Here is a 16,733-nt window from a genome sequence, read left to right as displayed (position 1 = left end):
TATAACTTAATGTATCTATCATAATTTAATTCGTATCTAATCGATAGACTTTTATATGCTAAAATCTTTATCTCTTTTATTTTCGTTGACAATTATATATTGATCAAAAACAAATATATATCTACTGCTATCTTTTTTTTATAACATATCGATATCAGTTTACGAGTGTACATAATTCGTGTGCAATTTTATGTTTGTGCCCCAATTTCCAATATATCATTATTGTACAGATAAGAGTGTTTTATCGGCATTTAAAATTTTATGGTTAGGAAATGAAAAGTTTTTTTCTTTACAAGACTTGATTTCCATTCCTATCAATTATTAAACTATGATAACATTAAACAAACTTAGATAACCAATTTTTTCTGTTTTTACATATTTATTCCAGATTTTATTCCGTTTTATCTTTAAACAAAAAAAAATTTTTTGTTTCATTAATAAAAAATAAAATTGCAAATAAAAGATAAAATGTCAACTATTTCTTCATTGCTTATAACTTATATAGAGATAAAATTTAACGCCAGTCAATGACAAATGAAACAATGACTGTAATTCTTTTAAGATGCAAATATGCGAGGAATAATTAAGGAAACAAAAACTATTTACTAAAATACTACTTTAAATATAATACTTACATGTTTGTCAATATGTTATGTCTGTCATATTTTATGCTTATCATGAGATAATTTGCTTCTAACGCATCAGAGAATTTAAGTAAATATGCATTTGATTTTCTTTTATTTTGATTCGCCTAAATAATTTTTTATTATCATGTTTTCTTAAATGAAAAAATAACCAAATTAATGATAATCAGTTGTTATCATTGGTTCATAATTATACCATTTTTTCATAATATCTCATTTCCTTCGATATTATATTAATAACTTGTCAGTATTTTCATTGTGATACTTTGATATCCACATAATGAAGAGAAAAAATTACATATTTATAATAAAAATATTTTCATATTCACAACATGTTTCTATATTTTATAATGCAATATTTTATCAGTACATATTATACACGCTTATTTTCAATTACACATATAATCTGATTAATATATTATTGTGATATGTCTGAATTATATGATAAATGTTTGAAGTTTCATCTTTCTTCTGAATTTATAATGTACTTAATTAACTTTTTTTATAAGAAATATTATTATAAAATATTATCTTTATTTATAAGAATGTAAAAATTATATTTAAAATATATATTTCTTTAATTCAAGAAATATTTATTTATTTTTATTTAAAAACTAATAATGTAAGCATTATTTCTTTTAAATTATTATGTTATTATGTTATTATTATGTAAATATTGTTAATTTTTTTAAACTTTCTCAGTTAAAAAAAATAAATTCTTTAAATTAATTATTAAATACAAAAATAAATATTCTCTTAAAATTTAATTAAAATTTTAATTATGCATATTTTTAATACTTTCATATGGATCTTTTGTGCTATTAATTAAGTTAAATATAATATTTTGTATAAATTGTAAAAAAAACAATTATTTATTTTTATATAACTTATTTTTTATAGTTTGATTTCAATTTTTTTATCATCGCTTTAATTGTAAAATATTTTTTTCAAACCAACTAATTATATCAATTAAAATGACTTGTTAAACCAATAATTGGATGTTCCATAGCTCGGAAGTTTTAGTAGCTCTCGATATTTAATTCTCAATTATCTAAGAAATACAATTTTATATTTGAAGTATATTTTAACTCAATACATGAAATTGTTATAACAAATCAAATCAAAAAAGGAATAAATACAAATATGATAAAAATATCTGTTTACCTGCCCCTATAAAGCCAATATAAATCCATTAAACAATTTTTCCATTTAATACACCTTTGGAACATCGAATTTTTCACAGAACAATCAATATCAACAGAAGAAAGAAGAATGTGTGCACTTACGTGTAAAAGATCGTTTTGCTACCGTTCGAGGAAGCGATTCTTTTGAAATGTCGAATCTTGAATCGATAAATTATCTCTCTCGAACGAGACTGACCATTGAGAGATAAATATGTTTCACGCAAAAATTCTGATAATATTTGCGTTGTATTCTCGTGTCATATCTAGCGACGAGAGAGGAAATGGAGGTCGTACGTTCACGTACGAACATCATAAATCAACCGTTTCATACAAGCGGAGATAATTTTCTGGGGTCGTTTCTCCGTCTAACATGGGAGAGAAACCATGTGAATAAGAAAGCAAACGCCGATAACGTTGACGTTAATGTTTCAACTTCGTAGCATTAAAAGTAATCTATTTAAAATTATTAATATAACGAACCCTTATGAAATACTTGATTAATAATATTGTAGATAACATGCTATCATGGAATGGTGAGCGAGAATGATAGAAAATAAAATATAATTCGTATAAATTAAAATTTAATATTTTAATGTAGAATAACTAATTATTCATATTTAATTGTTTAACTTTTTCGTTAAATACTATGATGATACATATTCTTAGTAAACGATCTAAATTTCTAACGATAAAGATGAAAAATCTTAATTGTTTGAAAAGTAAATATAAAAAAAGAAATGAAAAATCATATGTTTGAAATCAAGTACGAAATATTCATTATATATTTACGCATATTAAATAAAAAAAAATGTGTTTTAATCTAATAATTTCCATATCTAATACAATTGTACAAGTATGAAATGTAATATATTATTGTGTGAATCAATGAACAATGTAAAGTATCTTGTTGTCCGTGTCGATAATCCATGGATAACGAGGCTATTTCCGGAAATCCTGATCGAACAGCATTTTAATTGACTTTCCGGCATCATGTCGTGCGAAAAATGAAGTCATTGCGCGCGCGGAAGCGCGTGCACAGAACAGGTGCGCACGCAGCTCTTCGGCATGCACGTGTCAACATAAAGAAAAGCATCGTCAAAGTTCTAAAGGTTTAACCATCATGTTACGAGAAAAAGCATCGATTATAAGAAATTAGAAATGACATCGAAGATAAAACTAACTTCAAATCAAAAGATTTGCAATTAATCCGATAAACGCGTGTTCATGGCGAAGCCTCATATAACAACCGACATAGATTTACGTCACATGGAATTGGCTTCCTATCATATTTCCATCGATCGAATCTAAACTAAGACAACTTGCATTCATTTGAAGAAACAGACAAATGGAAATTGATTTGAATGATCGAATTGATCTAATAGAAAAATACGTATTAATGAAATAATACATGTATGTATTTATAATATTTTCAATACGTGATAGGTTAGAAAGAAATGATAGGTTAGAAAAGAAAGTTTAAATGTGATAATGAAAGATCGGGTAAGCGTTGCTTAACATTACATTACATAACCATTTTTTGAATTAAACCATTTTTTGATTAAATTTATATCTATTATATTTAAAATTATTATTATTGAATTATTGTTAGATTATAAAATAAGTTGTTTTATTCTAATATCTTTATTATTTTAATATCTTATTATAATATTAAAATATCTTATTATAATATTATAAAATCTCTTTCTAAAGATATATACATATAAGTTTAAATTCTCTGATAAAATATTTATTTAATTCAATAAATAATTCATGAAAATTTACTTAAATTTACATAGTCGATATTATGATCATAAAAATAAATTTTTATAAAAAACATCAAAAACATTTTAATTCAAGATGATTTTATTATAAATAAATATTATTTTGGAAAATAAAAGCGTTATTATGAAACCAAAATTATTATGCCAAAAATTAAAAAGAAATATATTATATTTTGAAGATTCCATTATATAATGTAAATTAGATATTTCATAAAAATAAAATATCATATCAATATTGTAAACTTGACTAGAAATATCTATAAAAAACATATTCTTAGATACTATAATCTGTTCTTTGAAGAATTATTAATAACTTTTCACGTTTATCTTACACATATATCTATAATGAATATCGACTTAATCAAACCAAAAATATAAAATTGAAAAATTTATTCCATATTGTATCGTTAGTGATACGATATAAGAAATTATCTTATCAATTTATGCATATATAGATCGAGACTAAGCTGTTTTCCTTAAAAATTTTGTAAACATGATAGAAGGAAAAAAAGAAAAAGTAATATTAAAATGAAAGTGTATAAGAACAATATTTGCCAAAGTTTTACATTTATCAAAGGATCTTGTATAAGAGATAAATATCTTTATTTTGATTACTTATCTAAAATGTTAAAACAGGTATTTTATAGAAATTTTTATAGAGCGATTTTTATAGAAATTTTCGATAAGGCATAATACAATATATCCTAAAGTTTTGTTATAAATTTCAGAAATTCTATTCGATAAAAAATCTTAAAACAATTGAAATCATTGAAATAATTAATGAAAATTGATTAATGAAATTTGAATCTTTCTTTTGAATATAAATTTTTAATGTTTTTCATTTCTAAAATCTATTCAATCCAATAATCTTAATAAGAACATCAAATATAAGCTAAAATTGCAATAACTAGTATGTTAGTTAAAACTGGATCAGAGATTAACCTTAATATCAAAAGCTTACATCAAGAAACCTTAGAATGTTCTTTTGTTCGAGATAGAAAACTGATCATTATCACAAAAATGAAGAAATTTGTCTCATTTCTATTCTAGATATCTGTCTTCTTTCTTCCTTATTTTTTATACAATTTAAAAAATCGCAGATAAAATTTTCTAATTGAACATTGAACTTGTAATAAAAATATAAGTAATTTTCAATAAACCAAGAATTCATAAAAGTTTTTTTGTTCAACAGACTAGATTTCTTTTCGTGCACGTGGAATGAAATGCATACGTGAAACTGCTCGATGAATATCTTTAATAAAGAGAACAATTTCAGCTACAGAATCGATGCACACTCGACAAGGATTGAATATTATCATGATAAGTAGAATTATATATTATCGTTCTTTCATTAACAAAATATCCCAAGTATTATTCACATGTTTGAAAAGGATAACAAAAATATCAAAATGATAGTGAATAATATATGATATAACTTATAAAAAAAAAATGATATATAACTTATTAGAAAAATGCCATTTTAATTATTATTTTTAGCTTTTTTTAATTTTAATTTTTTTAATTTTTTAAATTTTATAATATGAAATTATATATATTAATATATTATATAATATAATATCCATTGTTCTAAATATACAATGCATGTAGATATAGCTTAATTGATAGTGATAGATAACATATAATTCATAACTAATAAATGATAATAATATAAATATAAATATTTGATATTTAATAAAATATAAAAGATAAATTTATCGAAGCCTTTTAAAAATCTAATTTTTTAAAAATGAAATGATATTATTAAACATGTAATGATGTAATAAATTTTGTATTATATAATGAAGAATTTATTATCCTGAGAAAAATTTTGATAAAATGGAAACATTAAATAATTTTGTTCAACTGCACATTTACGATATCATTTTTATCATATCCAAATGAATATATCCAGACAGATAAAAGCTAAAAAAATGCGGACAAATTTCATTTAATTCTAACAATCTCATCTTATATATGATTAATTTTTCATGACAGATACTGTCATCTATATCATGATTTAAAAAGATAGAGAATAAAATTGTATTATTATCTTTAAAGAATAGTTAATTAAAGAATAATTCCTCTCCATTATTTCAGATATTAAATATTTGTCTTTTAATTACAATGAGAATATTTTTTTTTAATTTTTATCACTGTAGTCTTTGATTTATTTTTTAAAAAAATAAAGATATTTAGCTATTGTAAAAAGAGAGTTGCAATTCGCAAAACAGTTGAAAAACATTGTTTTATACATAGTAGTACAATAAATCTTGTTGACTTGCTCCTTTGCTGTTTTTTTCTGCACTCTATCGCGCCATGAAAAACGCATGCATGAAAGAATCTCGAGCAGCCTCTTATCCCTCGTGCTTTTCCAATTTTTTCTTTCCGTTTGCGAAACGCTCGTTAAAAAGCGATGAAAGATAATTCCAACTCTTGCAAACTGTTTTCCAAAACAAAAGAAACATCCAACTTTCATCTAATCTTTTTTCCAGTTACAAGGATAGAAGAAAAATCTTTCATTTAAAGAATATTTATTTCAGAAATGAGAGATTCGAGTGAAATCCGGAAATTTAAGTAATATCACAGAAAATTAGAATTTTTCCTGTGTGGAATAAAAAAAAATTGGAAAATAATCATATAACTATAACTATGTGATAGCGAAACTTGATATTTTTCTTATCTTACGATATAATAATTGAAAAAAGTGCTCTTAAAATATATTATTTATCCTTATTTAATGGCTAAGTAATGGATGAAGAATATTGCAACAATAGATGATAATTCATCAAAATTAAGATATATATCTAACAATAAATATAAGAATTAAATTTGATTCTTCTTGTTAATTAAAAATTATTCTTGTTAATTTATCATTCTCAGTATTTATTTATTTTATAACAAAGAAAATTAAAAATATTTTCTCGAAGCTTAACTCGAATATTTCAAAAGCGAATATTTGTGTAAAAGTACATATAAGATTTCAACGTGTAAATATTTCAGGAATTCCAAAATCCCTAAGGATGGTATATCAATCTTTCATGATGGCCGTTTCATTTGCATCAAAAGCCAATGGACGTTAAAAGATTTATACAAGAATCGCTTAAGCGAGAATCGATAGATCGAATAAAAAGGAATTTCTTGAAGAGAATATTTTTAGATCGACAGATGCTACAACCTTGGATGTATAAAAGTTGATCTAAAAATAATTGGCCAATCGTTACGGCTTATTTACTAATGGAAAATCGGTTCATCGACGTGTATAACGGTGTATGCGCAGGTACCGTTTTAAAAAAAGGCCCACCATGATGATATTTCTTCTTTTCCTATTCCTTTTCCTAGAGGTATATTTTTTTTCAATACTTTCGATGCTCTCCTTTGAAAAAATATTAGGATAATTTCAATGCTAATAAGAATAAAATCTTTTCAGTATAAAATTCACAAGAAGTTCTCGTAATCGTTTCAATGAAAACGCAGCTTTATATTCAATATTGATGCAACTCAAATCGAAAATTTCCATAATAATTATTTTTCTAAAAATCAAATTTTTTAAATAAATCTTTATCATAATTTATCTAATAAAAATTTTAAATAGATTATTCTCAAAAGTTAAGAAGTAAATCATTACACGAGAAATGCAAACACTTTGATGAAATTCAATACTAATGTAAGGATTATGTAATTAAATAATATATGTACTAGAGAAGAATTCTGGCATTTTCCTTATCTAGAAAATTATTTATGTCGCGATATCAAACGAGCATTGTTGTTAAAAATACTCGCCTTGTGTTGCAGAAAAAAAATTAAATCAACGAATTAAACGATAAGACATATCGAAAACAAACAGTAGTAATTTTATATTTATTCTGTATACTATCGACGATATTGTGTATCGAATATACTTCGTAATTAAGATTCATATATATGTAATATGTAATATAGTAATTAACACGTGTATGATATCAATCTATTGACTAGATTTACCGAAGATATTTCACGTTTTTATACAAATTGTTGAAATCTTGTCATAAAAAATTATTATTAAGTTTTTTTTTTAAAACATTTGGGCAAAAAAATTTTGATATGATACTTCACAATATCATTGTAAGTATTATAAAGTATTATAAAGTAAGTAAAATTATATCAAATTGTATATAATTATATCTTTGACTTTAAAATATTTTTTTAATTTATTCTAAATTTATTTTTAGTTTGTATTTATCAAATAAAAATAATTTATATTTATATATATTTATATAATCTATAATCATTTATCAATTATAAGTTTGTATTATATATTTCATATTTTCAAGAAATATAATAAATTATTACAAGAAATATAACTTGAAAAGTTTCGGTATACACGAAGTTTGAATTAATTTGTATCTGATATATGATATATCTGACAATCGATATATTAAGAGAACATTCTCGCAACAGTTTTGTAAGATTATCTGTATAAAAGATAAAATGTTGAGTTCATTTATAAGAAGATTGATAATTAATGAATAAAAAGTTTAAAACAATTTATTTAATTTTATGTTCATGTTGCAATGCTAATGTTTCTAAAAAATTCAAATTCAAGAAACATGACTTTTTCAAGTGAATTAAATTTACTTGAATGAAGATTTTTATTTGAATTTTTTTAATAATTTTCTATTTTTAACGTTTTTAGTTTATGGTTTCAAATTTTTAAAATAATAAAGTTAGTAATAGTAAGGTAAATTTAATTTTTATAGTACTATAAGTAAAGAAAATACATATTTTTTTATTTTTTCAATTTTTTGAAGTTATTATATTATATAATAATTGATATAATTAATAAAATTAATAAATATGTAGATATGTAAAATAATATCCCATTTTAAATGTAAATTTAATAATTAATAATTAAAATATAAATTATTAATAAGTATTATTGTTTCAAAATATATATATTAAGATATTTGATTTCACTTTCTATATATATTAGTTTATCCATCTTTATAAACGTTATATAAATATTAATAATGCATTATTAGAATATATAGACCTTTATGATAATGATTATAAGCATTATCAAAAATAAGAAAAAAAAAGAAAAATATTAAACTTACCCATTGATGACGGAAGAGGATTCATCATTGTTCGATGGTCCCGACACCTGGACTTTGGGCACGTTGTAGATATCCACCTGTCCTTGACCATATCCATGTCCATGACTATGCTGTTGAGTATTCGTCGTCGAGTATTCATCGCTATCGCTACTCTGCGGAGGTTCAGACCCTACTCCTCCACGAGGTCTGAAAAGAAATAATAGCTCCGAAATATTAAATTGATCCATTATCATCTTAAACATTGTACATTAATGTCGATTTTTCTTCGAATTCCGTATTAAATGTTCATTTTTATCTGGTGATATCGTGCATGTTATATGTATACATCCAGTTACGACTTATTCAATAACGATTATAAACTCACGCAAATCCAATTTATCGATAATTTTAATCTGATTCGATAGTTGATAATTCGTAGTGACTTTTCATATGATTATTATAATTTTTATTGTTTATTAAACTTTTAAAAAATAATTCTTAAATTAATATTTTGATAAATTTTATTTTTAGTAGAAATTTTATTAAAATTTTAAAAATACGTAATGATACATAAAAATTTTAAAAATACGTAATCTTATTTTCGATACTAGGAATAAAATAATATAATTTTATATTGGATACATTGCAACAAAACAGGAAGGAATCATTTATATGCGTTAATGATATTTAACCTTAAATGTTTTATTTGTTTGTGTTTCTCAAACTAGATTAAGAATAGGAAATAAGAAAAAGAAACTTTTTCTTACTTTTAATATAAAAGAATTTTAAAATAATAAAATAAAAATATATTGACAAGTCTATAAAGTTTAGAAATAAATTATATCGAAATATTACTATACAATTCAAAATTTAATAAATCATAGGAGTTTTGAAAAAGTCACACCTGCGATGAGTATTATCGTAGCTAGCAGTCCAGTAGAGGGGCGCCACTGTCCCACGTTACGACTATACTGTCACATGCAAAAACTGACTAGAAATTAAATTCTCTCCCACGAATCGTCCTTTTAATTATTCGAAACTTCCTCTATGTTCCTCCCGGTCTTCATTGTACACAATATTGAGAACTTTGAATTTCCCATAGAAATATTTGAATCTGATAGCTCACTCGGTCAATACGGTCGCAGCATCATTTTTCTCTAAAAAGCTCGGAAGATCAATGAAACTTTTATCAAATGTTAGAACATTTATTTTTTCGTAAATTCTCTATTCTCGATTATTTTTCTCTTGTATTTAAGAAACGATGATCAACAAATTTGATTCACTTTTGAAAGATTTTCTCTTCTAGTATGATGTACCGATTTTTTTTAACACAATTTGAATATTTAAAAAGCAAGATATCTTCAATCTTGTTTGAGGAAATGTTCTTGATTGAGGAAAAAAAATAGATAGTATGTTTCACAGAGGTTTGCAGTGAAAATACGGCAATGCGGTGTGTTGAACGTGCTGCAGTCCGCGCTCGTGCTAGTAGACTTCTCGCTACTCGACGACACTTTTGCAGTGTATACCAATAGTACAACACCATTAGATGTACGTGAACGCACACTCAGCTGTTTCGGCGCGTCTGCGCCAGTCTCGCCAGCTATTGACCGAATACTACGCTACCTAGTTGTATAGCTGTATAGTTGACTTGCTTTGCAAACATGTACACATAAGCATGTATGTAACTTATACAAAATCATTGGAATCGCATCACTTCACTGATATCTCGGAAAAACGACCGACAGAGGGATCGTGGATACTGATCAGCTGATCGTCAATGTTATTTCTTGACTAACTTAATCTATTTTCATTTCTTTCTGTCACGCGATAACTGTAATAATATAGATGAAACAGAACGATACACGTGCGCAATTTTATACTGCTACATATTTACAATGAACATTTAATTGTCTTATTAGTTGACAAAATAAAAATAACTTCCTCATTAAGGAACTACCGGTACACTACTATATCACAGTAACACAGTAACTAACAGTAACGTAGCGAGAGAACTTTTAATTCCTATGCGAATCAAAATTTTTTAATTTATCACAAGTATGTCCGAAAATGTCAAAAAAACTTTACCATTCCTTCGTTGTTTTGTGTTTATAATTTTTAAAATATACATATATATATATATTTTTCTTTCAATAATTCAAAATCATATATAGATTCAAAAAAGCTAAAAATAAATAAATATTTATATCGAATTTATCGAATATAAATAAAAATGAAAATAGCGATATCTAATTATATAAAAATAAGATATGATTTACTATTATTTTATATTCATATCTTATTTTCTAACAATAATCGATTTCAAAAAAAATTTACGTCCAATTCACATGAAAAGTTAATCTATAATAACACAACCTATGCATCACTCGATGATCAGCCTCCCCAAACAAAATGCGCAGTATTCCCAAGAGAGGGAACGCGGAAACGGATTATATTTGATTACGGATATCGCTATTTCTGACATGTACATATTCGGAACGATACACTGAATTATTAAGAGTGTACACATAATGGATTAAAGAAACTTACGTGGGCATTGACACAACAGGACAACCAAGTTGAAGAAGATTTCGGGCAAGATATTCCGGCGCAGGTGCGTCAATCGTAGGTGTGAAATGCTTGGCGGGACAAACTGGTATGGTTTTATCTGGTGTCCATGTCATGGACATCGATGATTTTCCATGATATGTCGATACATATAATCGATTGCGATCAATAGTATTTGAATTCGATGATTTGGGTAGCCTAAGAGAAGTAGCTCGTCGAAACGGTGGCTCTAGTTCGCTATCTGAAAAAAAATTCTTATGATTTATGTTAAATATATTTTTAAATAAAATGTTCAACTTATTTATATTCATAATTAAAAAAGTAATTTAGGTTATATTTTTTGTGTTTCAAAATTTGTTTTAATTTAAATTTTTGATTTCAAAAGACGCAAAAGTATAAACAAATATATTATTATAAATAATTATATATTATTATTTGCTTTATAATTATTATATATATAATAATTATAAATTATAATTATAAATTATAATTATCAATTTGTCAATTATTATACATTAAATATCAGTGATAATATATGTGACAAAGTAATTAAAGAAAGTTTATACAAAAGTTTCTTATTATATTGCATTACATTAATAAAAACTGATAAAAAATAGAAAATAACGTAAAAATCGTAAATGGAAATAAATAGATAAACATATGAATAATTAAACCAAATAAGGAACATACAATTGAATATACAACGAAATAAATTGAATATGTAAATAAATATATAAAAATATAACATGCATATTATACAGTAAATAAAATAAAAAATAAAGAAAAATATCAAAAATATATAATTTTGTGAGTTGTATGTATTTACCAATGTAACACAAAGCAAGTAAACTATATAGGTTTCTTTAGGTTATTAGGTTAAGCTTTAGGTTAGTTTCACAATCAGTTACATGAATATAGGTACATTTATTTTGATTAACTCTGAAATAGATTCAGTCATTATTTGAAATTAAAAATATATGATAATATATAATTTAAAATTATAAAAGTTAAATTTCATAGTTTAAATTGAATTATTTGATATAACACCAAATATTATATATGAATATTATTTTTTATAAGATTTTTTTTATTTATATTGTTTTTAATGATCTCATATATTCTTTTTACATAATATATATTTTTAAAACTGAAAAAGATATCGTATTAACTATTTTTAAGAAAAAATGTATATATTTGATAAAAATGTGAAAATATAAAAAGTGATTTTAACATTAAAAGTGAAACAAGAAAAGTTTCATTAATATAACATTTGTCTAAAAGAAAAAATTGATCTTCCAATATTTTTGTTAAAAAAAACAATAATAATGTATATACAAATAAAAAATACTGTATACTATAGTTATTAAAAAATAATATAATAATATATAGCTATAAAAAAATATACAACTTGTTAATATAACCTCTAATGTTTAAGAAATATATGTACATAAATCTATTAGAAAATAATTATTTATTTATCGAAGTAAGAAAAACAAAATTGTCCAACTTTAGAGTTAAAAATAAATTTGACTATTATTAGAAATAAAGGTCATAAAATTATAAAGAATAATCCATTGCCAAATGACATCCAGGTATACATGATAGTCGATATTTATAAATACATTTAATATGTCATCAACGTGATATCCTTTTCATTTTTTTCACAAATATATTCAATGTTTAGAAAATTGTAAACGTTTATCACCTGAGAAGCCTCGTGTCGACATTGTTATATGATGTACACATATCTATTTACAAGAAACATTAATGAAAGATGAACGTGAAAAGATAGCTCAATAAACGATAAAGAAGTAATTCACGAACGGAAGGTCCGTTGAATAAACGGCGACTGATGTTTAAGAAACACGTGTAGTGTTGTTAACAAAGACGCGATTCTTGCCTATTCTTGGCGACACAGCTTTAATTCGTTTAAAATCCTCTTGCATCACGTCAGCTTTAGCATTAATATACTATGTCTTCAGTTTCTCATAAGTTACGTGAGCGTATTATAGACATGCTCCTGTAATCAAATCAATGCCATCCGCTTTTGCATATTTGAGTTATTTCGCATTCTATTAATTTGTAAAATGAATTTTAACGATGAACGCTGAAATTTCTTAAATAAATTGCTTACCAGTCAAAGAAGATAATATAAAAAATTTAACAATTTGTTGCATAAACATTTTTCATGGCCAACAAAAAATTATTTTTAAAAAACTTCTAAAAAAAAAAGAAAATTGTATTACAAATTTTCAACAAAATATTAAGAAAATTTTTAATAAAAATAAAAGCTAAAAAAGTAAGAAATTTATAAAATAAATTAAATGCAAAAAAATATAAAAAATAAAATAAACATATAAAGTATAAAATATATGAAAAATTTGAAAAATGAAATAATACAAAAAATATTAGAAAATAAAATAAATATATAAAAAATAAATAAAATATATAAAAAATGTTATTAAAAAATTCGAAATTTATTTTTACTCTATCGTAACTTCTTAATTAGAAAAACATAATGATTCATTTATAAAAAAAATTGAATTATATTAAAATTTTGGTCTATTAATAAGAATTTTAAATATTATTAGATTATTTATATGACACAAATTATGTTGCTGGTTAAAAATGCCAAAATATATATATATGTAACAACGTTTGAAAAACGACTTCGTGAATCTCTGATTAACGACTAAAAATTCGAGGTGTCTCACTTAGGTATACAAGGACGATTTCACTTTTTGGCAAAAGACCGCGCATCCTTCTCAGGAATGCTGCATTTCTAAAATATTTGTAATATATGTGAATCTTGGTTGATTCATAATTATTTCCGGAATTGCTCATATCCAGGGAGTTCCATGATGATATAACATGAAATTCCCACATTTAAAAAACAATGATTTTTTAAACGAATACGTCACTTATTTTTATAAAAAATTTTAAAAGATTCCATGAAAATTTTTCCATTAATTTGAAATTTTATTCTTTTTTTACAATTTTTAATACTTTTAAAATTAAAAAAAAAACATAATAAATAGAATATATGATAGAAATAGATTATCAATCAATATTTTGAAAAGCTTCACTGTAAGTTTTAACAATGCATGATAAAAACTATGTTTTCTTGATTATAAAATAAACAAACGATTAACAATTTTAAGATTAAAATCGCAAGTATTATAAAAGCTGGTAATGATAAATATTAAATATTTATAAAATACTATAAATACATATATTTAAAATACATTAATTATTATAATATTTTAATTCTTTCTCAGAATATTTTAATTACTAAATTAAAATAATATGTATTTTATATTGTTTAATATTTCATAATATTTATAATAATATTTCATAATAATATTTCATCACCTTGGAGCTTAATCAATCCTAATCTCAAAGATTTATTTTATTTTTTTTTGTAATTTCTTAATTTTAATTTTACACCAATGTCATTACTAAACTATGTTTATACAAATTCATATTTTTATGAATACTAAAGAAATATTAATAGAAAGTTTTTTCTCATTTTTTTTAATATAGATTTTCTTTATTAAATTTTATTACAATCAAATAGCTTCTAAAAACAAAAATGATTAAAGATTAAAGATTTTTTTTTCATATCATTGAATTTTGTAAATTTTTGCATACGTTAATTAAATATATAAATATCAATATTAATAAAGAAACTTTACAAACCACGTATGAAGAGATAGCGAATTAAACAGATTTAACAACAAAAAAAGAGTTCAGTACAAAAAACACCGATGGCGGATTCATAAAAATCGTGATAACCGTAATATTGTCAGTGCTCCCGACCGATAGTACGTTCAAGTTTCATTTTATCCATATGCCAGTTAATTCGGTCTCAATTAGTATTAAGTGAGCGCATATGTGCACGTCCGTTCCTCATGAAGAAGGTCGTGAGTTCAGAGTTACATATTTCGTGACAAAGAGAATGTATATATTTTATACGGAAATGATTTTTTTTATTAAATCGTATGGGAACATGAATCTGCGTTCATCATTATACGATGAATAGAATAGAATAACGCATTCTTTTGCCAAGAAACACGTGATAAAGATGATATTTGTTTATTTGAACGTAATATATTGTTAATAAAACGTAATATAGTTCGCAATGATCATAGTTCGTAATGAAATGTATTGCACGAAAGACTCTACACTTTGTTTGCAATGACTATGCCAAGATTAAATAGATCTAAAAATAAAATTTCATTCGGTGTTGTATTCAATTCAATATTTAAATCAATTCTCTTGGGGGGATAAATGTAAAAATAAATTTATGTAACAACACATGAGCGTGCTAAAATACAGAAAAATTATATATTGGAAAATTATTTCTTCTGCTTAACTCCAAAAATGTTATAAGAATTATTTTTATTTTATAATATATTTTTCTTTTGCATCATATCGTATTTAAGCATAAATGAATAAATATATAAATACAAAAATAAATAAATAAAATGAATAATATTAATAAAAGAACTTATTTAATATTAGATATTAATTTAATAATTGTATTAAGTATGTATTAAATAAATAGTAAGAATTAAATTAATTATTAAGTATTATATTTTTTTAAATTTAATATTATTTAATCCCTTTTTTGTTAATTTATAAAATCCATATTATTTTATCGATGTCATCTTGTTATATAAGCAATCTATGCTCATTATATGGATATATATAAAAATATAATATATAATATTGTTATATATGTACAAATATAAAAGAGAATAATATTAAACATAAACAATTTCTATTTATGTATAAATTTTTTCGTATAAAAAAATTTATTTCGTTTAGTGTAAACTTTAATGTATAAGGTAAATGAATGGTTCCTGTTTATAAAATGTTATATGTAGTAGTATATACGTATATACTGTTGCATAGATGCCAATCATTGTAGGATTAAAGTTCGTTTGACAATAATGATACTATACTATATATCAAATTTTTATCTGTACTATTTCACATTCGTACAGTGTAAACGGTATTTTCAAGAGAATGCGTCTAATTGTACAATATCTGTAAAATGATAATAAGATAATATGTATATTTTTAAAATATTATAGATAATATGTAATATCTGGAGGATTTCTGTAATGAAAACGATAATAAGAAATCATTTTAAAGAAACTAAAATTGCTATATATAAATATAAATGGAATATCTATAAAATTATCCTATTATTATTTTCTTTTAAATTTTATCATGATTATAAAAATTTATTATTAAATATATTAATTTTTCATTTCACATTTAAACATAAGATAAATAACTGAATAATATACAGTTATTTTTTTACATAATACATAAATAAATATTTAAAGCTATTATATATATATATACATATATTAAATTTCTTTAATATTTAAATTGTTTTTCAATTATTGAAAATATGTATAATATATGATATATAATATACATATTTCTAAATTTTATAATAAATTATCAACTTTA

At 23.3% G+C, this 16,733-nt stretch overlaps 1 protein-coding gene and 1 long non-coding RNA gene across 5 annotated transcripts in view; one reads left to right on the top strand and one right to left on the bottom strand.

Annotated features, from left to right (window-relative positions):
- LOC107998308 (GRAM domain-containing protein 2B) overlaps positions 1–16,733 on the bottom strand; it is a 58,353-nt gene that overhangs the window by 38,782 nt on the left and 2,838 nt on the right. For 2 of the 3 annotated variants that reach the window (XM_017057506.3, XM_062076091.1), the window contains 2 exons: positions 11,229–11,487; positions 8,703–8,888 (listed from right to left, as the gene is read on the bottom strand). In XM_017057506.3, the coding sequence (XP_016912995.1) occupies positions 8,703–8,888; positions 11,229–11,487 (445 nt within the window). Of the gene's footprint in view, positions 1–8,702; positions 8,889–11,228; positions 11,488–12,951; positions 13,180–16,733 lie in introns of those variants that run through there. The other variant, XM_017057508.3, reaches the window with a different exon arrangement.
- Positions 2,776–7,708, top strand: LOC107998309 (uncharacterized). Of its 2 annotated transcripts, XR_001766160.3 has the most exons (4): positions 2,776–3,238; positions 4,802–6,950; positions 7,037–7,273; positions 7,402–7,708. It is a non-coding gene; the product is annotated as an uncharacterized LOC107998309 (long non-coding RNA). The 2 variants fall into 2 exon arrangements; XR_001766158.3 differs by lacking the exon at positions 7,402–7,708 and having other exon boundaries at positions 7,037–7,315.

The sequence above is a fragment of the Apis cerana genome, linkage group LG6 (assembly GCF_029169275.1).
Source record: "Apis cerana isolate GH-2021 linkage group LG6, AcerK_1.0, whole genome shotgun sequence".
NCBI classification, from domain to species: domain Eukaryota; kingdom Metazoa; phylum Arthropoda; class Insecta; order Hymenoptera; family Apidae; genus Apis; species Apis cerana.
The sequence above is the reverse complement of the archived record's forward strand: the minus strand, read 5'-3'. Positions and strand labels throughout refer to the sequence as shown.